The 25,838-nt window shown below is 35.0% G+C and overlaps 1 protein-coding gene across 1 annotated transcript in view; it reads left to right on the plus strand.

The window, feature by feature from the left end:
• The window catches only part of adam11 (ADAM metallopeptidase domain 11), a 64,469-nt gene extending 46,351 nt beyond the window's left edge, over window positions 1-18,118 (plus strand). Inside the window, exons 15-26 of the mRNA XM_016239957.1 lie at window positions 167-266; window positions 2,055-2,126; window positions 2,552-2,644; window positions 7,175-7,255; window positions 7,373-7,423; window positions 9,868-9,931; window positions 11,559-11,661; window positions 11,782-11,901; window positions 13,320-13,488; window positions 14,023-14,137; window positions 15,827-15,917; window positions 17,972-18,118. Of these exons, the coding sequence (XP_016095443.1) occupies window positions 167-266; window positions 2,055-2,126; window positions 2,552-2,644; window positions 7,175-7,255; window positions 7,373-7,423; window positions 9,868-9,931; window positions 11,559-11,661; window positions 11,782-11,901; window positions 13,320-13,488; window positions 14,023-14,137; window positions 15,827-15,917; window positions 17,972-18,020 (1,108 nt within the window). The 3' untranslated portion in view covers window positions 18,021-18,118. The remainder of the gene's footprint in view (window positions 1-166; window positions 267-2,054; window positions 2,127-2,551; window positions 2,645-7,174; window positions 7,256-7,372; window positions 7,424-9,867; window positions 9,932-11,558; window positions 11,662-11,781; window positions 11,902-13,319; window positions 13,489-14,022; window positions 14,138-15,826; window positions 15,918-17,971) is intronic.
• Window positions 18,119-25,838: the final 7,720 nt, after the last annotated feature.

The raw sequence follows: 25,838 nt of genomic DNA on the forward strand, positions 1-25,838 counted from the left end.
GATTTGATTCTTAGGATGCCTCATAATGTATACGTTATATAGTTGCTTTGTATAAAAGTGTCTGTCAAATGTAAATTACATTTTGCTGTTCCTTATCAATTAGTTTTACACACTTTCCATGTAAGGGTAACTGAACACTGTGAACTGTGTTATGTGATCCTGACAGATACTATCTACCCAGAAAGTTTTCACGGTGCAGTGTAGAGGAGTACATTCAGTTCCTCCAGCAAGGAGGAGGGAGTTGCCTCTTCAATAAACCTAACAAGGTTTGTCTGGAACATCCACTAAAAATGGGAGGGAAAAAAAACTATTATGTTTATTAGCACATATTTGCAACAACACTACAAGCAACAAAGCTGTTTTATCGACTAAGTAGTAGGGTAGTTTTATCAAATGCTATGCTATATTTTCACAGACAATATTCTGGCAAATTCTGTAGTCTTTGTCCTAATCTTTGTGGAAAGACAAGAAGACATTTTACAACAGCAGATGTGATTTTATTGACCGATAACTTCCCGATATGCTGGGTCCTGGATATCCAACATGCCAGTCACAGTGATGGTGACATAAAAACAATTGCAGTCCAATATAACCATTGACAATTTAATGAAAAACTTAGATTCTTTTTGGTTGCTGACAAAAGCCATGGACCCCAAGCACCCGTTTTCCCTTCAGTGGTATGTCCAGATGTAATTGTGACCCAAACACCAAATCTACTGGTGTCTTCTTCAAACAAGAGATTTGGGGGTGGATTTTTGTGGATTCCTACACTGTCAAAACAATATGCCCACAGGTCTGGGGGAGGTATTTGTTCTACTACAGTATATCCTGAAGGCACCAGGGTCAGTAAAATTGCCCTATGGCTTGCCACAGCATCTTGGACACCCTTGCTCTCACAGAATCATGAACCAGTGAAGGAACCTGGTACCTGCCTAGAGTGTCTGCCAACCATCACACATGCTGAGGGAATTCCTCTCAGCGTATTCAGTCTTACAATACACAGGCAAGAGACAAATCATGGAGTTGCAGATGGATGGGCAGTGTGTCGCAGGTGTGGCTGTGCCAGTCTGCATCAATCCCCTTTGCCCACAGTAACATTTGTCTGACAGTGTGAAAGGAGCTGTCAGATAAAAGGGTGGTGTTAGCGAGGTTACAGCCTTCTCTGTTAATTCCAATACCATATTCAGTGTCAAGTCAAGTCAAGTCAAGTCACCTTTATTTATATAGCGCTTTTAACAATACAGATTGTGACAAAGCAACTGAACAGCATTAATTAGGAAAATAGTGTCAATAATGCAAAATGACAATAGTAAACACTAATTTTTCAGTTAAAGACAGTTCATCATTGAATTCAGTGATGTCAACATCCAGCTCAGTTTAAATAATATCTTTGCAATTATGTCAACGATAACGCTGGAAATGAAGTGTCCCCAACTAAGCAAGCCAGAGGCAAGCCAGTGTCCATGAGAGAGATGGACATGCTGCTCCAGACACATATGTTTGTACCAGCTCAGAGTGCATAGGCACACTGTGCTTGTGCCTTCTGCACATTAGTACACAATGTTCATCTTGTGACAGTTGTGGTTGGAGATCCAGTGACTTGGAGCATTGTAGAGTGTCTTCTATCTCTTTCTCCAGAGATCCTAATTCTGACGCTAATGTAGCAAACGATGAGCTCACGGTCTCTGAAAATGAGACAACTAAAAGTAGATTTTTACGACCGTTAAAGCAAGGTACACTCAGCTTAACACAAAAATAATCAAATACAACACCAATGCAAATTAAAAAATAAATAAATAATAATAATTAAAATAATACCATCAGTTTACCTGTGCCACTTATGCTGCCGTGCATGCTGGCAAATGGAACCTTTTCCCAACACCACAGACATCACAATAAATATATGAAGCAGTCTGAATGTATTTAACTACTTTTACCATGTAGCTTGAAGTGTAATTTCTTTCTTTAAAGGATAGATTTAGGTTACTGTAGCTTGCTCAACACTGCATATTTAATATAAGTATGTGGCAGTGACATATTTCCTGTCGCTACAGTTGTTGGATCCTCCTGAATGTGGCAATGGTTTTGTGGAACAGGGAGAAGAATGTGACTGTGGCTCCCAAGTGGTGGGTGACAAGATGACCTCACTTAAATTTCCTTTAAAAATCCAATAGCAACCTATCATTCATACCATTCACACCCTGGCTTAAAGGGATAGTTCACCCAAAAATAAAAGTTCTGTCATCATTTACAAACATTTGATGGTAGCCATTATGAAAAAAAAAAATACTATGGTTACTAATAATACTAAGTCAATGGCTAGCGTCAAATTTTTGGTTACAACATTCTTCATTATATCTTATTTTGTACTTAACAGAAGAAAGAAACTCATAGGTTTGGAACAAGTTGAGGGTGAGTAAATGATGACAGAATTTTCATTTTTAGGTGAACTATCCCTTTAAAGTGTGTTAGTATAAGTGAACAGGAAGGTGATTATCGCAGTGCTGTGATAAGCTAATGGAATGTTTGTATTGGCTGTGCACTCTTGTAGGATTGCTCTCGTGCCGGGGGTGCATGCTGTAAAAAATGCACTTTGACCCATGATGCAATGTGTAGCAATGGACTCTGTTGTAGCCGTTGCAAGGTAAGTGGTGGCAGAATTGTTTATGCAAAAATTTTAATTCATGTTGTGACCAAGAGCTGTCAAGCTCCAAAAAGAATCAAAGGACCAAAGGACCATCATAGTGGTGGTTTTGGTCCTTTTTGGAGCTTGCCAGTACTTGGTCATTAAGCATCATAGATGTCCATAATACAATAACTTTGCTTTTTAAAAAAAACAAAACACAAATTTAAGTTTTTACTGAAAATTCCCCTCCACTGTTGCAAATCTTCTGCGTTTGCATATATTGCAGCATGAAGACGGCATGTTTCTCGTGCCATGCAGTGAATCGCAACACAAAGTTTGAATATGCAGACTAATAACGAGATTTGAAGGCTGCGGCAAAGGGGGCAGTTTTCTGTCAATAATGACTAAAAGTCATTTTCTCAAAAAAAATTGTTAATATCAATTTCTCTTCTTCATATCCTTCCAAAACTTTGACTTTCTTTCTTCCGTGGAACACAAAGAAAGTTTGAGTAATTACTGGTAATGACAGATATAAGATTTATATAGGATGCAAAAGCACCATATACAGTATGTAGGCCATATGATTTGTGCTATATTCCAAGTCTTCCAAGACACCTGGATTGGGTGGATGGTTAAATAAATTAAGGAAGATGGTAAGATATATTTAACTTTTGATATATCTCTTGAGTTTTACACAAACTATTATATTGACCAACAAAATATATATATATAAGAACTAATGACTAAAAAGATACACCTAAAACACCTAATGTATAAATACACCTAATCAATGGAATAACCAATGACAAGACAGAACTGAGAACCACCTGATAAGAAAACAAACCTATAGGTGTGGCCGACTCAAAGCAGCACTGCACAGACCAGTTGGTGTAGGATATCAAAGTACTGCGAGAGCTGTACTTTGAATTGAGTAGCTGAAGGCATGTTGTTCAGCAAATCTTTTCACAAAGTCATCTACATTCAAGACCTTGGTGGGTTTTGACTCAATGCTGAGAACAGACAAACTCGGCAATCTACTCTGTGCCTTAGGTGACCTTAACTGACTTTTGATTATCTTCAGACCTGAAAAACTCTGTTCACATGTGGCACTGATACCTGGTAATATAACAACTATTTCGTACAACCTGAACTGTTCAGAAAAACATCCTTCAAAAAAAAAGGCTTTGATGCAGTAATGCATCACTGTTTCTTTTAGTGCATCAATTAGTTAAACAACCTTAGATTGGTCAACAGATTTAGACTTTAGCATCTTAAGCAAAATATTAATGTCACCTAACACCTTTTGGAAGAGCTCAGAATTCGATCAAAAGGGTGCTTCTACTAAATACTGAGCAAAGGGTCTGAATACTTAGGACCATGTGATATTTCAGTTTTTCTTTTTTAATAAATCTGCAAAAATGTCAACAATTCTGTGTTTTTCTGTCAATATGGGGTGCTGTGTGTACATTAATGAGGAAAAAAAATTTACTTAAATGATTTTAGCAAATGGCTGCAATATAACAAAGAGTGAAAAATGTAAGGGGGTCTGAATACTTTCCGTGCCCACTGTATGTAAGATCCAGACAAGAAAACATGGTCTTTCCAACAGAGAAATTGCCAACACGGACATCTACTTTGACTAGGTTGTGAGATTGTGCACTGCAATGCACATAAAATGCATGCTTGACTACTTAGTTTATTCTTGCTAGGACACCTGAATAAGCTGATGGAGCTAATGACCATTAGACCCTTGACCTACAAAATTTTTGCAAATTTTACTTATTGCAATTTTAGAAAGCTCTCATAATAGTATCTCAAGACAATTGACTTGAATTGACTTGCTCTTTTTTCTGAACACTGATCCACCTTCACCATTTCTGCCAACCAAGCCAATATTTCATTCTAATAAGCTGCTAGTAAAATAATTTGTTCGTGATCAGGTACACTGATTGTGTTGAACTGTATGTTTCTGAAGAATCAGTTCATTAGAGTCGTTCATTTGGACCACCATAGGTACGCTGCATGAACTCTTGAAGATGTTTTACATTATTTGTCATTATTTCATCACATTTTTCATCACTACACATTGAAGCACCACTGCTGTAAATAGGCCTTTTTCACAAAAATCAGAAATGTTGTCAGCACAGGGCAAAGTTAGTTATACTACAGGTCTGTGCCTATTATATTAATGTACTCTTTTTCCTTAAACCTTAAACCTTATCTGTTTTGTATGTTTTCCAAGTTGTTGATATATAAATAACATTTTACTTGTTTGTAACTTATGGTTAAGATAATATACTGCTGGATGGTTTCTATTCTTCACCCAGTGGTACATTTGAGCATATTATCTCAATGATATTAACTCCTTCAATCATTTCCCTTGAATTACTACAACATGATAACAAAATTTAAAAATGACAACATTTATTTCCAGTACAGATGCACATTTTTTCCAAAAATAAATTAAACAAACAATTCTGAATGAGTCCGATTGAAACGCATTAAACTCAATGCAACATGTAAACGCGATTAAAAAAAGCCATGAACTTAAGTCTTCCCTTGTTAAAAATGCATTTTCCCAAGGCACATTATACTGTACATTTAAACCATCATGTTAATAATGAAAAGGAGAACAAGAAGAAAATACAATATCATTTTATTAATAATAATATCAAAACCCTCTACGGACACCTTGGCAACTGAATCGCCATTGGCTAGTAAATTTTTTAGTTTACTCGCCAGACTGATTTATATATATATACTGTATATACATATATATATATATATATATATATCTTTTTAAATATCTTAAAGTACACTCTTAACATCAGTCAGTCAAGCATTATAATATGATATTATGATTATCAAGTATTATGTAATGATAGAACTTTAGTAATTAGAATTTAAACTTGGTAACCATGTATGAATGCATATTAGTCATTTTAATTGAACTTAGGACTGGTGGTGGTGATTTTTGGGTCATTCAGTGTTTCTGTAAAAATGGGGAAAAAAACGAACAACAATACTTATAAGATAATAATACAATGAATTCTACTAATAAGAACAATATAGAACGCATTAGTTCCGCCCACTACCGGAGAACCCGGCAGTTCTTAAAGGGGTCATAGGATGCTACATGCACTTTTACAAGTTGTTTGAACTGAAATGTGTGTTGGCAGTGTGTGTACACAACCACCCTATAATGATAAAAATCCACCCAGTGTTTTTTTTTAATAAACTAAAATCTTTACCCTTTTCTCAAATCGAGCCGATCTTGCTACAAAACGGCTTGCTCTGAAAAGAGCTGTTTTTGACAGGGTAAAAAAGGTGTTTTTTACACTACCATTGAGAAATTTTAACCAAACTATGTTACAGACTTTTTATTAAGACCCTAAAGAATCATATCAACTTGTTGAAAATGGGCATCCGATGACCCCTTTAAAAGCTGAAGAATTCCAAAGGAACTCCGTTATTTTGATAGGAGAATACAACAAAGAATATCGTTTACATGTAGCGCGTCAATTCTGCACGTTATGTAATACTCTCTCGCTCTCTCTGCATGTGTGTGAGACAAAGCAACGGCGAGTCGTGCGCCTTCACACTAGAGTTTACGGTACGTCAAATACAGGCGTGCTGTGCATCCATTGAGATGAACTGAAAAATAGCACAGATCGCTTGACAGAGAGTAAAACTCTGAAGCGCTCAGTCAGGGAGTGTTCGGCGAGTAAAAATATATCTGTGCCAAACTTATACTTAGCCTCCAACTCACACACTGGCGAGTAAAATCTGAGAATTTATAAGCCATTGGCTAATATTAGACATAATTTAGTCGCGAGAGTGAAGATTTAGTCGCATATGCGAGTGATTTACTTGCAATGTAGAGGGTTGTATCAATGTGTATGATGTGTATTTCATAATTTTTCATTTGTAAATAGACTTTGATAAGCCTTTGATTACCGAATTGTTTTTGTTGGGTACAGCCTCAGTGATTCATTCACAAATCAGACTCTCCTTAGTTAGGTGACTCCATTATCCAATCTTCAATGGAGATGTGACCTCATTGGAATAGAAGGATTATCAGTAAATAACTTTTTAAATCTCACATTTATAAATTGTTTAAAATTTCCCCTATTGTGTTCCACAGAAGAAAGAATATCATAAGGCCAATTCACACTGCACCGACAGACCTACAGCCACAGTCACCAGATTACAATGTCACTTTTCAGACATTCCAAGACATTCCAAATTCTGATTCTACACTTTCAATTGGCGAAAACAAGCGCCAACCAATGCTAATAGATGCCAAAATGGGTAACAAACTGATCTGGCAAAATCCGACGAACGTGTCTGTTGCTGTCTGTCTGTGCAGTGCGAATTGACCTAAACAGGTTTGGAACAGCATAAGGGCTTTTCATTTTTGAAGGGACAAATCCCTAGTCATAAGTCAAATGTTTTTTTTTGGTAATTTAGCGTGATTCATTTTGTGTGTATTTTACTTACTGAAAGACTGGTTAAACACTAAGGTAGAAGTGTGTTTGTGTGTTGCAGTATGAGCAGAGAGGAGTCATCTGCAGGGATGCAGTGAATGACTGTGATGTGCCAGAGACATGCACTGGCGATTCGAGTAAAGTAATGATACATTTATAATTTATCATACATTCATTAAGTAAATCATAATTTAAATAATTATTATCATAATAATAATGTAAGAAATTTACACATGCTTCTCATTAATTTCTCAAACAGTGTCCACATAATGTCCACAAACTGGATGGTTACATGTGCAATTCTGGACTGGTAAAATAATTTCTGTTTTTCTGTCTAAAACGAACCTTACATGTTTCTTGCAACAATAGTACTAAGCATTGTTACTGTATTTTGTTTGCATGATTTACTGTATAACACTGGCAGACTTATCTTGTTAATTAAACTTTTACCATGAACTATGATTTAAATTCAAATGTTTCAGTGATTAAAGGGGCACTCAGTAATTTTGGTTTGTTGTGCTGGCTGATTTGGCAGTTGACTTGGACTTTTAGTTAACTTATAGTTAATCAGTGTAAGGATGCAAAAGTGTTCACTGTGTCCCCACAACATCGTCAAAGTGGTCAGAAACACCAACTGAATATCATATCATTCTGTTGAGAAACTTCTTTTCTATCATTAGAAACTGCAAACAAACCTTAATATTAATACATACGAGCGAAAAGAGTTATTAATCATAATAAGCCACAAAAAAGGTCGCAATGCATTACTCACCAAGCAGGCACAGAAAGACGTGACTCTCAGACAGCGTGTGACCCCGGATCTGGAATTAACAGTTAGATACACACAGAAATACAGTATTTCAAAATATCTGTCTTACTCCAAATGTAGACCAAACACATGAATGAGATTATCTACTTAAATGTTATATATTAATTTATAGACTAATGGCATTTTCTACTTTTATTTCATTTGACTAATAATGTTATACAAATCATTTCAGTGAATTGACTTGGTAATTGTTGCTACAGTCAAGCTCTTGTGGTTCCCCCATTCGTTTCAATGTTTTTGGACATGCACATAATCAGAAGGCAGCGGCTATTTGCTCTAAGTGTAAATAGCGATAGATGATATTTACACTAAGTGCAAATAGAAATAAATGCTATTTACACTTTGTAAATAGTGATAGATGCTATTTACACGACAGCGTGTGACCCCGGATCTGGAATTAACAGTTAGATACACACAGAAATACAGTATTTCAAAATATCTGTCTTACTCCAAATGTAGACCAAACACATGAATGAGATTATCTACTTAAATGTTATATATTAATTTATAGACTAATGGCATTTTCTACTTTTATTTCATTTGACTAATAATGTTATACAAATCATTTCAGTGAATTGACTTGGTAATTGTTGCTACAGTCAAGCTCTTGTGGTTCCCCCATTCGTTTCAATGTTTTTGGACATGCACATAATCAGAAGGCAGCGGCTATTTGCTCTAAGTGTAAATAGCGATAGATGATATTTACACTAAGTGCAAATAGAAATAAATGCTATTTACTATATGCTATAGAAATATGCTATAGAAATATATGCTATTTAAATGCTATTTAAGTGCAAACAGCGATGGATTCTATTTACACTGTGAAAATAGTATTTTTCAACGGTATGATATTTACACTAAGTGCAAATAGATTCTATTTACACTGTTAAAATAGCAAGATTTTCTGCTATTTATACTACTTATAGCAAATAGTTGCAATTATCTGCACCCCAGTATTGTAGTACATTATAAAACAGTACGCAATAATAAAGCATTGAGTGTAAATTATCATTTTAATTCAAATTATTAAATGGATGCCACCTTATTGGGACAATAAAGCCCTCCCTGCACCAACCCTAACCCTACCCGATACTTTATTTTCAACCTTTTGATTATTTATTTAATTTTTATTGAAAATAAATGCCTTTCCAATGCGATATGAGATTTGAAAAGGGAGAAAAAAAGTTTGACAAAAGGCGGGTTCGAACTCGGGTCGATCGCATCAAAAGGCACATGCCTAACCATCTACGGCCACTGAAAGTGATGTTTATTGAGCGTCTTTTTTCAGTGTTGACTTTCCCAATCACACATTGGTGGGCGGAGTTATTGTAAATCGCTTCTGCCAACAAGCAGAATTATCTATATTTACTATTATCTATAATAAATAGACCTGTTTTACAAAACTTTAAGAATTTTCCCATAATTGTGTCATATATCACTGAGAATCTCAGCTTTAATGTGGTATATGGTACATAGTCAGCATAATTATGGTTCAAATGTGTTGCAGTTTTAAATATAAGCTTTTCTTTACATTGGAATTTCACAAAAACATGATTTCTGAGTCATTTTTTGACATGGTCTACCTCAGTCAATATTAAAGATATCAAGTTTATATTTTCACAGAATGTTTTTTACATTATGTAGGATGATTTTATGTAGAAAACAGTAAATAACAAAAAAATGACTTAAGCTGTTTTTTTACAGAGTGGGTCACGTGATTTTTAAAGGTATCTTTCAAAAGTATTAACTGTTAAGGTTTTTCAGTGGGGACAAATTACTGTGTGCAACTTTAATTCTTTTTACGTGACTGTAGTCACAAAGGATATCAGCCATTAGTAAGCATCTTTGCTCCGTTTAATTTTTTTAAGTCTGGCTGAGTGAGTGTTTATATGGAAAGCTGATGTACTCTCTACTGGCTCTCTCAGGGGCGCTGCTATGGGGCCCGCTGTAAAACCAGGGATGCCCAGTGTCAGGCGCTCTGGGGCCACAGTGAGTAGCGTCTCTTATATTGTCCAGTATATATTGGAATATTATTGGTAATGAATATTAATTATGGATGTTGACATTATGACTGATACCAGTAGCTGATCATTATTTTAGTCAACATAAATCTATGCTATTTGATTTTTTCTTGTTAAATCTCCAGTCTTACATTTGACATGATTCATCACCTGCTGCCTACTTATACTCACGCTGTGATCAGCAGCAGCTGGATGCAATAATCGCATGCCAATGTGCATTGGCTCGTTTAGTTTACACTCGAAGTAGATTGGTCCCTCTAAGCGATATCCCCAATTTCGTCGGTCCTCCGACGTGACGTCTCCGTTCCCTCCTTCAGGGAACGAGGGTTACATACGTAACCGAGACGTTATTTCGCATAACATTTCTTTCTGCAACTTTCTGGTGTACTTCAGCACAACTAGAGTGTTAGTGAGAGATTAATGATGACACATGTAATATGCCTGCAGCACTCAGCTGATTTGAAGATTTGAGGTGGTTGTAGAAAAGAGTGATGATAGAGGCACAGATGAGGAGCAGCAACTGGACTGTGCTAATATTCATAACCTGCATCAGACAGGATATTAGCAGAGCTGTCTGAATTTGTCTGATGACCGTCTTTAGGTTACTCGCTCTTATTCAGATATTTGTCTGTGTGGCATCATATGACAGCAGTGATTACTTTTTAAATTAGGCCAATTAATAATTAAAAAAAATAATATTTAATGTTTTAAAAATGTCTGCTGATAACCCATAATATAGGCAACCATACAATTAACATTAACCTAGATGATTTAATGCTGTAAAAGCATTGTTCTTTGTTAGTCCCTAGTTGTTAGTTAGTATCCAAGGTCATTTTAAAAGAAATATGTTTTTAAAACATAAATCTGCAGGATAACCTTTTCGTAACTCTCGTAACACATACTCTCTAGAACTACAATACCCATCACACTCACCAACATCTCCAGAAGCTTTAGTGACTTTTACTACTGATTTCACTCAACATGGCAAAGGAGAATTTCAGTTATATTTATCAGGGAAAGTGTCACATGAAAGTAACATGTTACACCCAGTATTTTAAAAAGTGTATCAATTAATTTAACAAATTTGGTAAATGAACGATTATGGTTATTTTCTATCAAATCAAATTATCTGTAAATAATTATGAAATATGTCTCTGAGACAGTAAACCCACAACCAACCTAATATACATTGTCACATTTTTTTTTTTTTTACAGTGAATTTCTTGCAACCACAACCACAGCTGGCAGTTTTACTGTACATTTACTGGGGTATTTTTTTCCCAGTGTATAGTATGGTTTAATAAATTGAAAAACAACCAAATTATAACAATGACAGAAAGATCCACAAAGCATCAACTTCATATTTAATTCCACAGTTCTTTTTTTTATGTAATTTATATAGAAAAAATAGAAAGTTCACAAATTATTTTCAAGACAGAAAAAATGTTGTGTTTCAGCCACATTCATGGCAATCATTAGTGAATACATACAGTATAGAATCACTACAAGTGTATGTACATATATCTCTTGTTTGATTCTAACACTAAAATTGCACATGCACAATGCTCAGTTTATTTGACTGTGCATGTTGTTAGATGCAGCAGATCGCATGTGTTATGAGAAGCTGAACATTGAGGGTACAGAGCGTGGCAGCTGCGGTCAGGACAACTCACACAGCTGGATTCAGTGCAATAAACAGTGAGTATATGAACAACCAGAACACCGTTTTAACCTGTTCAGTGATATCATTATTTGTCCCTTTGTTCTTTTATTTCTTCTTTGTCTGTCTTCCACTGTTATTTCTGTGTCCTTTCACAGGGATGTGTTGTGCGGATTTTTATTATGCACTAACATCACAGTGAAACCACGGTATGGAGACTTAAATGGAGAAATCACTAGTCTCACCATCTATCATCAGAACAAGTACCTGGACTGTCGGTAAATGCATATGCATTTTATTCTTCAGTATAATTTATTTATTTTAAGCATGTTCAGATATTTTTTTACTGGAAAACATGATGCTGGATAAGATTAATTTAGGGCTTTAACTGCTGCATTTGGTCTCTTCTTTTACAGCATCTCACACCATGAGTGGCAGTTTTTTAAGACATAGTCAAATTAAAAATATTTTAATCATGACAACTCTCGGAAGATTTTAGCATGGTGATGGATATGACAATGTTAATGTAGGGTGACCATACGTGCCATTTTCCCAGGAAATGGCAATATAGAAATCCTGGCCAGGACGCGTCCTGGGAAAATGGCATGTATGGTCACCCTAGTTAATGTATTTGGTCTTGGCGGAATAGATCTGCTACACTGCTGCTGCTGCTGAATTGCTGCTACTGTTGGTTATTGCTGTAGTTGTAGATTATTGCTGCTGCTGCAAGCAAGTACAGGAACTTGCTACCTCCAATGCATACGGCGATACAGTGCCGTGAGTATTTAAGACATACTGCTGCTGCACAAATAGCATATAAAATAACCCGTAGCAGATCTATACAGGTGGAGCTGGGGAAGGTGGAGGGTTTCAGAGAAACTCTGAAAAGCGCACTGCAGGAATCTCTAGTGAATGCTAGCCAGCCATATAAATGCAAGGCAGTAAGCTCATTGGCTGCATATGCAGCATGAACCAATCAGCTTGTGCCAAGTCGTTTAACTCTCTGAATATCATCAGTTACGTTAACAACCATCAGCCTGCACCATCTAGAGTTTCATGACTAAACTATAAATTTCTTTTAGTTTAAGAAAATAACCACATCTCATGAGAAAATGCAACTAGTTTACAAGGTGGTGATTTCGTATGAATTGGTATAATATGATTCATATGGAAACATGGGATTTCCAACTGAAAACATACAGATGAGACTGTAAAAATTCATACAAAAATAGTTACGAATTGCCTCAAAAAAAACGTGCTTTGCAGTGTGCATTTGTGTGTAGCACTGAACTGTTGTTTGTGTATGTTAAGTGGGGGTCATGCAGTGTTAGAAGACTTGGCTGCATATGCAGCATGAACCAATCAGCTTGTGCCAAGTCGTTTAACTCTCTGAATATCATCAGTTACGTTAACAACCATCAGCCTGCACCATCTAGAGTTTCATGACTAAACTATAAATTTCTTTTAGTTTAAGAAAATAACCACATCTCATGAGAAAATGCAACTAGTTTACAAGGTGGTGATTTCGTATGAATTGGTATAATATGATTCATATGGAAACATGGGATTTCCAACTGAAAACATACAGATGAGACTGTAAAAATTCATACAAAAATAGTTACGAATTGCCTCAAAAAAACGTGCTTTGCAGTGTGCATTTGTGTATAGCACTGAACTGTTGTTTGTGTATGTTAAGTGGGGGTCATGCAGTGTTAGAAGATGGCACTGATCTCGGGTACGTGGAGGACGGCACACCGTGTGGTCCTAATATGATGTGCCTAGACCATCGCTGTCTGCCAGTCACCACCTTCAACCTGTCATCCTGTCCCGGGTCGTCCTCTTCTCACGTGTGTTCCGATCATGGGGTGAGCAGTTCATCTTTCACAAATCTAACATCACAGTCACATACTGTCTGTTTTGGGGTTGACTGCGTTTGTCACATAGCATAGGCTGGTACATTTGTCAAAAGTGCATTTGACTCATTCTCAGAGGAATAGTTTAGTCACTCTCTTATTTTTCTAAACCTGTCAGAATTTCATTGATCTTTGAATCACAAATAATGATATGTTTAATATTTTCTCATCCTTTTTTTTCCATTATTGGTTTTATTCAAAGTGAGAAAATGAAGATACAATTGGTTGTCTTAAGTGAAAAATAGCCAGCTGTCAAAGTGTCTGATTTGAGTTTAACATTTTCCAAATTTAATAAGCAATCATTTAAGCGACAGTATTGACTCTGTTCACCATGTGACATAGATTAATATAATTACTTCTTACGTCCGTATTTCTCAGTAAAACTTTGACTGTCCAGATAGTTTTGCTATACTGTAGTATGTGAGCCAAAGTATTTATTTCCAGCTTTAGGCTTATCTAGACATTCTCTGCCTCTCTCTGTCTCAGACATGCAGTAATGAGGTGAAGTGTATCTGTGACGCAGACTACACTGGGAAGGACTGCAGCGTGTATGACCCCATTCCAGACCCCCAGCCTCCAGACGGTCCTGAGAAATACAAAGGTTCACAACACATTTAGTCACACGGGTGTTCAAGCTTTAGTTGGTCCAGCATCTCTTTGCTTGTGTTTGGAATGGAATACTTCAATGGCAATGTTAAGAGCTCCATGTGTCTGTTTAATACAAAGAGAACATACAGTGCTCTGAAAGGGGGTACATTTTAATTAAAATGAGATATATATGGTGGTACACATGTGTAAATACATTGTATACATACTGACATTGTTCATAAAAATGGGCCTTTTCCGCATTCCTTCAATCAAAGGGCCCAGCTGTCATAAATCTGAAATAAGCTGTCACCTCTGAAATAAATACCAACACGGAGAGAATATGCAAACTCCACACAGAATGCCCCAGGTCTAGAGCTCAAATCTGGGACGCCACTGAACCACCTAGCCGTTACCGTGGTTATCTTAATAAAAAAAAAGGAAATTGTAATAAAACATAACATAAAAACATAAAACATATGCACTACACATTTTGAAACAACAAAACAGCCTCCATAAAAGTGGACCTTTATTATAATTTCCTAATATAAAATATTCGGTAACACTTTACAATAATTAGTCTGATTAGTTAACATTAGTTAATGCATTGACTAACATGACCTAATAGTGAGCAACATATTTTAGAGCATTTATTAACCTTTTTAATGTTAGTTAATAAAGATGTTAATGTTCATGCTCACAGTGCATTAATGTTTTTGATTTGGACAACTTTGGATTTTAAAAATGTGTTAGTAGATGCTGAGATTAACATGAACTAAGATTAAGAAATGCTGTGGAAGCATTGTTCATTGTTAGTTCATGTTAACTATTGTAGTTAACATGCAGTAGTTAACAAATAAAACCTTGTTATACAGATTACCAAATGTATAATGTAAGTATAACAACATTTAATACATATAAAATAAATACAAGATCTTGTGTTTCTGCTGAAACACAAATTTTCTACAGTGTTAACTTCTATAGGAGTGCTGCTGTGTGGATTGAAAAGCTTGTAATTATTGTTGTGTGATTTTCTCCAACTGTGTTTTACCTAAAAATGACAATTTACTTGGTTGAGGCTGTTTAATCAGTTTTTAGCTAGCTTCAGCATTGAGCTTTTACGGTTCCCATATAACAGTGTATATAACATGCATGGAAATCAAATGGGTCAAGCGGATTATCAATGGGTTTGCAACTGGCGTTTTGCCACATTTTTGGAGTATTTGACTTCTGGTGTTTCCCATGCTCATGTGGAAACCTTTTATTTATTTATAAGGGTGCCATGAAAAAATGACTATAATGGAGTCCCGTGGTTTCAAAATGTTTGACAAGCACTGACTTATAAACATATGCAAAATCATCAGTCATTTCTAAGATTCTGATAGGTTAGAAGCTCAAATAATTATAAAATATCCAGATGTTGCCTTTGAAGCGCAGGCTCTTCATTTGTAAGTTTCAAACCAAATGTTACCACAAGATGTGACTGCCTCCTCCTCCAGAGAGCACTAGCCCACTGTTTGTGAAATAAAGCTAAAACCAATTAATTAAATGAAAGGAAACAGGAAGAAAGGAAACCAGACTAGACTAAAAACTAAACTTCAAAATAAAAGCACATGACGAAATAGAAGTCACGATTAATAATATATAGCAGGAATGTAACTGAAATACAATGACAAATGCATGTTTTTTTTCTGTCTGTCCACAGGTCCGAGTGGTACAAACATCATCATTGGCTCCATAGCGGGAGCGATACTGCTGGCAGCTATAGTACTGGGAGGAACAGGCTGGGGTTTCAAGTAAGACATCCACAATTACTGCAATAAAATCTAATCAAGTAGCTTTCAGCTTCTTATTTCAGTTGTAAAAGAGCACAAAAGTGACTTCCTGCTTTATCCCATTTTTTTTCTATAAGGGATTCTAAAAGGGTTTTTTTTTCTTAAAAAAAAATCTTCTGAAACATGAGATTAGAAAGCAAACAAATTAAGCTTGACCAGGGATTATCACATTTTAAAGGGGTCATATAATGCGATTTAAAACTTTCCTTTCTCTTTGGAGTGTTACAAGCTATTGGTGCATAAATAAGATCTATAAAGTTGCAAAGACTAAAGTCTCAAATCCAAAGAAATATTCTTTATAAAAGTTAAGAGTTAACCACGCCTATCTAAAATGGCTCGTTCTAACACGCCCCCACATATCTACGTCAATATGTGGGAAGATTTGCATAACGCCACCCAAATGTTCACGCAAAGAAAGAAGGCGTAACTTTTATTCTCGCTGTAGTATTGTTGTTGCCACCGCCGCCATGTCGTGAAGGCGCTGTGTGTTTCATTGTGAAAGCGAAACTACTTTGGTTGGCCTTCCAAAAGAGGACGATATCCTAAAAACATCATGCCTAGAGCTGATCCGTGCTGGTCGCTGAGGAAATACATCAACTTCGCGCTGTCAATCGCCGGATCGGCTTTCACCGTGGACGAAGCGGAAAGCGAAACTACTTTGTTTGACGTTCCAAAAGAGGACACGACTAGAAATCAGTGGTTAAGTTGTATTTACAACACTGTTCCAGAACAGTTTAACCCAAATATTCAGATGTGTGCAGCGCATTTTATGGAGGACTGTTTCCTGATCCTGGGAGAGTAGACTACAATGCCGGCTGTTCTGACTCACAGACTGTAAGTACGTTTTTTATATTTAAAGAATTTGGCCAATGACGATTCAAACGCGAGTTTTTTGAGCAGTGTAGAGTAGCGCTTGTTGTTTGTCATTTCTCCGGTCACACATCTCACAAATGCAGACATGGTTTTATGTTACGCTCCGGCTGGACAGGGCATCACAGTATGGTGAGGGGCGTAACATTTCCGTCACACGCTTGAGGTATTCGACCAATCACAATGCACTGGATAGCTGGCCAATCAGAGCACACCTTGCTTTTCAGACCGATGAGCTTTGTAAAAATTGACGCGTTTCAGAAAGGCGGGGCAGAGAGGATAAACAATAATGTACAGTATGTGGAAAATAATGTGTTTTTTTAACCTTAAACTGCATAAACACCTTTCATTACACAAAATAATGTTCTTTTTAGCAGCATCATATGACCCCTTTAACATCTGCAACTCAATGCATTTCCTCCACCCTAAACGGTGTTGTTTAGTGCCAAGTGCAAGTAGCTATCTAAAAACTCTGATTAAAGACATGGTCAAGTACAGAAATACATAAAACACTGCTAACAATCTTAAAAACAAAACAGTGTTTATGTTTGTGGGTCCAATAGAAGTATATTGGAAAGTCCTGTTACAACCCTCTCCACCTGTGTGCTTATAATGTTAGTATTTTACATCAGAACAGTCATAATTTAGAAATAATTACCAATTGTATACCCTGTACCCTGAAAAATAATACATGGTTAGTTTTACTCAAGCACATTTTTTTCAGATAGTTTGTTTCAATGTACTGATTCAAAATAAAAGTGTCACCAGTTTTTTTGCATCATCACACAATAATATCACTAATATATGTAATGATATTATCCCGACAAATTAAAGCTTGAAGGTAAACACATTCAAATAGTGTAAGCACATATATTTGATTTACATTTTATTCATTTAAATATGAATATTTTATTAATTTCAAACTTTATATGAGTCTGGACATGAAATACTAATAAATTATAAATGACCTGGGACCAATTATTGTTGCTTTATTAGCATATGGCTTTAAAGAATTTTTTTCTGTGATTGCTTTGCCCTATCATTTATAGGCTGCAGTAAATAATGTCTTGATCTTATTTTTATGGGAAATGCATCACAGTTTCTAATTTAATCTCATTTATTCTCTCTCTGTTTCTTGAATACAGAAATATCAGAAGAGGAAGGTATGACCTTGCCCAACAAGACATGATGTGATGTCACACTCCCATGTCCACCTAGCACATATCGCACCAGCTGTTTTCACATCTTTGCCTGCCTATTTAGTTTCTCTGAGTTTTATTTTATTATAATTTTTTTTTGGAATGTTTGCAACACCTTAATTACAGATTCATATCAATGCATCAATCGATACACATCACATTTGTTCCCAAACTCCATTACATAGTTATAATGCACAATTCACTGGATTACAATACAATAACATTGGCATGTTTGGCTGAGGTATGGACATTTGTTTGTTGTTAGTAACATTATATTAGAAAAATATATTTGCATGAAAAGACCAGTTTATTTGGTATTTATCATAATGCTGTTATTTTGTCAAACACTGTTAATATGCACTAATCGAGTATGATTTTATATCAAATATCTTGTCATTGTCATTTCATGCATAATAAGGTTGATGAACATAAAGTGAGAAATCTGAGACCATTCCTCTATACAGAATCTCTTCAGATCTTAAATATTCAGAGGTTCATGCTTGTGGACTCTCTTCTTCAGCTCTTCCCACAGGTGTTTAGGTGGTTTAGGACAGGGAACTGCTGCGTCCATGGCAAAACCTTCATTCTGTGGGGAGTGACCCATGTGTGCTTTGGATCATTGTCTATAGATAGGGGCATTTCAACCATTAAACTATTTTCTCTTTAGCCATTCTCTGATTTGTGTCACAAATCATTACCGTATTCTCAAGTCTTCCCATTAGTGATGGCTGATGAAATTTTGCCTGTGTATGGCTTCATATTTAGAGTTCAGTGCAATTCATGACTTGCAATTAAAAAAAAATGTGTTTCTACAAAATGAATAACATATGAATGAATATACCTGAATTAGATTTTTATTCGTGAGAATTTCTTGAGGTATCAATAATTGTGATACACATTTTGGGAAATGTTAATTATTTATTTTCCGTTAAATTAAAAGCAAGATTTTTGTGAATTCACAGACAATGAAAAAAAAAAAGTTTTTGCCATTTCTTCTCAGCCAAACTCTGATTAAAGACATGGTCAAGTACAGAAATACATAAAACACTGCTAACAATCTTAAAAACAAAACAGTGTTTATGTTTGTGGGTCCAATAGAAGTATATTGGAAAGTCCTGTTACAACCCTCTCCACCTGTGTGCTTATAATGTTAGTATTTTACATCAGAACAGTCATAATTTAGAAATAATTACCAATTGTATACCCTGTACCCTGAAAAATAATACATGGTTAGTTTTACTCAAGCACATTTTTTGTACTGATTCAAAATAAAAGTGTCACCAGTTTTTTTGCATCATCACACAATAATATCACTAATATATGTAATGATATTATCCCGACAAATTAAAGCTTGAAGGTAAACACATTCAAATAGTGTAAGCACATATATTTGATTTACATTTTATTCATTTAAATATGAATATTTTATTAATTTCAAACTTTATATGAGTCTGGACATGAAATACTAATAAATTATAAATGACCTGGGACCAATTATTGTTGCTTTATTAGCATATGGCTTTAAAGAATTTTTTTCTGTGATTGCTTTGCCCTATCATTATAGGCTGCAGTAAATAATGTCTTGATCTTATTTTTATGGGAAATGCATCACAGTTTCTAATTTAATCTCATTTATTCTCTCTCTGTTTCTTGAATACAGAAATATCAGAAGAGGAAGGTATGACCTTGCCCAACAAGACATGATGTGATGTCACACTCCCATGTCCACCTAGCACATATCGCACCAGCTGTTTTCACATCTTTGCCTGCCTATTTAGTTTCTCTGAGTTTTATTTTATTATAATTTTTTTTTGGAATGTTTGCAACACCTTAATTACAGATTCATATCAATGCATCAATCGATACACATCACATTTGTTCCCAAACTCCATTACATAGTTATAATGCACAATTCACTGGATTACAATACAATAACATTGGCATGTTTGGCTGAGGTATGGACATTTGTTTGTTGTTAGTAACATTATATTAGAAAAATATATTTGCATGAAAAGACCAGTTTATTTGGTATTTATCATAATGCTGTTATTTTGTCAAACACTGTTAATATGCACTAATCGAGTATGATTTTATATCAAATATCTTGTCATTGTCATTTCATGCATAATAAGGTTGATGAACATAAAGTGAGAAATCTGAGACCATTCCTCTATACAGAATCTCTTCAGATCTTAAATATTCAGAGGTTCATGCTTGTGGACTCTCTTCTTCAGCTCTTCCCACAGGTGTTTAGGTGGTTTAGGACAGGGAACTGCTGCGTCCATGGCAAAACCTTCATTCTGTGGGGAGTGACCCATGTGTGCTTTGGATCATTGTCTATAGATAGGGGCATTTCAACCATTAAACTATTTTCTCTTTAGCCATTCTCTGATTTGTGTCACAAATCATTACCGTATTCTCAAGTCTTCCCATTAGTGATGGCTGATGAAATTTTGCCTGTGTATGGCTTCATATTTAGAGTTCAGTGCAATTCATGACTTGCAATTAAAACATGTGTTTCTACAAAATGAATAACATATGAATGAATATGCCTGAATTAGATTTTTATTCGTGAGAATTTCTTGAGGTATCAATAATTGTGATACACATTTTGGGAAATGTTAATTATTTATTTTCCGTTAAATTAAAAGCAAGATTTTTGTGAATTCACAGACAATGAAAAAAAAAAAGTTTTTGCCATTTCTTCTCAGCCTGTTTTGCTCATATTTACCGATATGAGTACAGAACACTGTTAGTGATGTCTACATCAACGTGTTAACTGTGCTATGCAATAATCTCAAACTATTTTTAGTAATTTTACCATCAGTTTTATAAAACACCAAGCTTTCTCTAATTTGACAGCTGCTTTTCATGCTTCATTTATGGTTGCTAAATAATACATTTGCATAATACATGTCATTATTTGAATGAATTTAAAATAATTTAATTAAAGTGGCAAGTCATTCCTTTTATGCAGTGCTTTTACTATTCCAGATCATATTGAACTAATAATTTAGAAAGAAAGATTTTTATCAAGAAACATGTTGAAACATTTTTCTTTCTTTAATAAAAACCTTTTATTGTGAATGTCGTTTTAATTTGTAATACTTTGAATAATGTGTTTTTTCCAGTGTCCTCAGCTTTACTTTCTATCCTGTTAGAAGTATTATAAAATCCTTTTACAAAACTACTAAAATAAAACTGGTGAAAATATGATATCAAAAGTTCAAAAGATGGATAACATTTTTTAAATTACAACACTGTCTATTCATACATTTTTTAACTGCAGAATAGGAATGACCCCTGCTATTTCAATCACATAATTGCTTCAGTTAATTCATCTACTCGTATGGCCTTCGTTTTGCAGGCAAATAAAGAATACAAACAATGCACAGTGAGTTGTATTATTTAACATATTGATTCTCCTCCTTTATTTTCCCTCTTTTCTGTGTCTATTCTTCAGATCTGGAGGGGGATAAAGCATGCCATCTGCTCTCCTGTGCTTCTGCACTGTGCTCTTAAACTTTGAGGGAAGCAGAAGAAACTACAGATGTCTTCCACTCTCTCAACAAACTCCAGTGTCACTCTGTTCTGTCTTTCCGACTTCCTGTTACTGCCTGTCACCTATTGCCTAGAACTCCAGAACTAGTACTCCAGTACATCCCATGGTAACATTTTTAAACTGATTTTGATTTTTACTGATGTTGGCTATTTGTGGGGTTTGGCCCTTTAAACCCAGCACAGAAACTGAAAAAAGTCATAATTTCCTCAACCTCATGTCGTTTCGAACCCGTATGACTTTCTTTATTTCGTGAAGCACAAAAAGAGATGTTGAGCAGAAAGTTCACATTGTTGAGTTGCGAAACAGAACCAAAAAGCACCATGAAGATAGTATTGTGTGCTAAATGAGTATTGCGCCTTGACATGTTTCACTTTTAGATAAATCAAGTCAGAATTTTCAGTTCCTTTTTTATTATTATTATTAATAATTTTAATTTACTAGTTGTGGTCCTATTTAGAGAGCTACCACATAAATCAAAACAGTCACTATTTGCATGACCATTTTAACCTTTTTTATGCTAAAGTATAATAATTTTAGCATTGAGAAGCCTAGACTTTTTAAGTACCCTCTGTTTCATGTGGATAGACAGATTTGAGGAAACAATGTATTCTCTTGCAATGGAATGTCTGCAAGCATTCCAAGTTTACCCTCATTCTAGTCTAATATCTATAATCATGCTGCTTTTACTGTCATCTATAATAGTAAAAAAAAAAAACATGCAAAATCCCATGAATGTACTTTTACATAACAAAAAATAAGGCATTGCTTGTATAGGTCTAATGTAGTTATACGTTTCATAAGCACATTGCTGAGTGAGGCAAGGTAATTTTAGTAAAATATGTATTATATATTATTTGTAAATCTTAAGCATAAGTGGAACACCGTTTGAATGCGCTGAGCTGAGGATAAATATGTATATATATATATATATATAATATATATGACAGCACTATTTTGCCCTTTGACTGTAGAAATAACACAGTCAGATATAAGCACAAATACATTTTTGGGGTTAAGAATTCAAACAAAGTTGTATTGACACTGATGTATACAGTCGACAGTAATGGGTAAAACCACATACAAAAACCACAATACTCAAAGTCATATTTCCGCATTTTTATGTTACAATAACCTTGTCCACTATTTAGTATAAAGGTGCACTAAGTGACTTTTTTTTCTTTATGATTCTGCTGGCTGATGTCACAGTGCTATTGGGCTTTATACTGACACACATCAGTGTGGATCAAGGTTTTATCATTTGAAATGATTTTACTTTATTATTTTAATAAAAACAATTGCATTTACATTTAATTTGATTTAGTTTTGATAGGTATTGATATTGATATTTTCATTGATATCGGTAGGTTTGTTTTTCTATTTTATGGGCATACAGTATTTAAGTTTCAAACATTTTTAAATTAGATTTATATTCAGAAATAAGGAAGGGATTTGACGTTTGAGGGGGAAAAATATATTTACTGGGAAATTTCTGGTATTCTGTGCTTTTGGACATTATAAAATGATCAAATCAAACAGTTATATAAAATAACTTTTTGTGTAATCATAAGGAGATGTAAAACGTTTGAAAAATGGTTACACTTTATTTTGATAATACACATTAGACATTCTACTAATTATAAGTGACTTTGCAACTACGTCAACTAACTCTCATTAGTGTATTAGTAGTAACCTTGACTACACTCTAAAAAATGCTGGGTTAAAAAGGGACAAACCCAGCTATTGTGTTGTTTTGACCTAGCGTTTGGGTTGTTTTGACCCAGCAGTTGGGTTCAAAACAACCCAACCACTGGGTCAAAACAACCCATTAGCTGGGTTTGTCTCTTTTTAACCCAGCGCTGGGTTATATTTAACCCAGCATTTTTTAGAGTGTACACTCTAAAAAATGCTGGGTTAAAAACAACCCAGTGCTGGGTAAAATAGGGACAAACCCAGCAATTGGGTTGTTTTGACCCAGCAGTTTGGTTAAAGGTTTAACCCAGCGCTATTTAACCCAGCATTTTTTACAGTGTAGGGTTATACGTTGACATGTACTTAAGTTACTTATAGTCAACATGTCTAAAGTGGATTATCAAAACAAATGAACAGCAGTTTAAAAGATTTATAATTTAATCTATGGGCATTGGGTATATCTTAAAAAAGAAACAGATCCCTTTGTCAATTTAAAAGCGTATCTGGCACTAAATTATTAAAATGTATATTGTTCAGTATTTTTAGGCAGTAAGGTCATGATCTTTATTGGAGACACAAAAGGCACCAAATACCAATAATGACCCTACTCATAAATCATAAACACTAGAAACAACACATCAGCTCCATGCTGCTTATTGATTCATTTGCACAGCCAGCAGAAGACAAGACACTCACTGAAAGACTTTGGTGAAGTTCAAGGCACAGAGGCAGCATTTCATTTACAAACAGGACGTCAGACTGGGCCATTTCTACTCATGTCACCATAAGTCAGATGCAAACTTTCAAACTCAAATTATACATATGGAAATTATACTATTAGACTTTTATAATATCCCTTTAACTAACAAAATCGTATTCTTAAATTACATTATTCTTCAGGAATGGTGGGGAAACAATATGTATTAGCAATGGATTTGAAGAATTATGTGATGTTCTGATTAATTTAATTAGAAATTGAATTCAATATATGCAGCATATATATACAAACAAAATTTTTGACACCCTCATGTAAGCTAACCTGCAGACTCTCCTGGCGAACTTTAGCTCTTTATTTCCAAGGCGTAATGGAGACCTGTTCATGCTGTTGTATAAATATTCAAACTATACTGAATAAGGTGTAAGAGCTGAGACTAGCCAGAGCATATTTGTAGAAGTCTAATATACCTTTTTATAGAATTACTTCCTTTAATTACAACTTAAGCATTTTCAACCTTTTCAACATTTAAAAATGAATACAAGTACTGTAGAAGAGGAATGAGCCAGTAACTGAAATAAAGCGAGTAGTACACAGTGGATACTTAGTTTAACAGCAAGTTTGGGAAAATCTTCTGAGGTTTAAAATATCTCTATGATCAACAGGAATGTGTGTGCTTTTCCATACAAACAGTACACATGGCCACATGTTTGCAAATATTGTCTCATCACAATCATTTTAAAAAGTATCCATGCAACCTTTGCTTTTAGTAGAATCAAGTAACGATAAATTAGCAATATTTGTTAGTTCAGTTCAAAATGATGTTTTCTCATATTTTCTTGTGCCTTCAAAAACTTCAGCAGAGTTACATTCACCAATGATCAGCCTGTTCCAATGGCTACTTTACTGGTAAATGTGCTCATGCATAATGTTATGAATTACAGTACAGCCAAAAATGGGATCTATTAGCAAAATTCAAATTAGAGGCCAAAGGTATTACACACACACACACACACACACGCATGCATGGCCCAAAGTATATATACATAGTAAATATATATAACTCTTTCCTAAAATACATACAATACGGTCATGTATTTTCTGCTAATATAAATATAATGGATCCTTTATAAACATGATCACACATCTACACCAAATATAGAGCATGTGCAAGATTCCAAAGAATGACACATTCTCACTGGGTGAACTTTTTTTTTTCTCTTATTGCAATATGAATGGGACATGTTCTAGTGCAGTCCATCATCTCGAGCCCCGTTTTCAGCCAATTGATAGTTTGGTTTGCATGTGTTTTTGGGCCTCTGAAACTCTTCTGTTAACAAACCATCAACTTGATAGATGCTGAGAGGAATTATTAAGGACAATCTATTACCGTAGCTGATACCGTATTTTAAATATATTGCCTTCAGTCACATTCCAACATTTCATTCCAGTCACTGTGTATTTCATTCACTGAGTTCCAGTGTTTTAGCAATGTTCTCCTTCCGGTCTGAATTTTACATTTATTACGGAAATATTATACTTCGTAGTCATTTTCAGCCTGTTTGACTGATAGATTGAATGATATCTGAATAATCAGGTTCAGCTAAAGCTCACTGCAAACAAGAATTTTCCTCAATGATGCAACACTATCTAATTTCCAGTGGTTTGTAATGAACATCAACATCAACATCAATTAGCACTGTGTGGTAGGGAGAAGAAAAAAAAACCTGAAAAGTGTAACAGTAGTTTTCGTCACAACTTGCTTGATGATTTGTTATATTACAATGAACAGACTGCCAGCAAATCAAAGCTTGTTTTGAAAAATGTTTACTCAATGATGCAACACT

This window comes from Sinocyclocheilus grahami, unplaced genomic scaffold (genome assembly GCF_001515645.1).
Source record: "Sinocyclocheilus grahami isolate Dianchi unplaced genomic scaffold, SAMN03320097.WGS_v1.1 scaffold578.1, whole genome shotgun sequence".
NCBI lineage: Eukaryota > Metazoa > Chordata > Actinopteri > Cypriniformes > Cyprinidae > Sinocyclocheilus > Sinocyclocheilus grahami.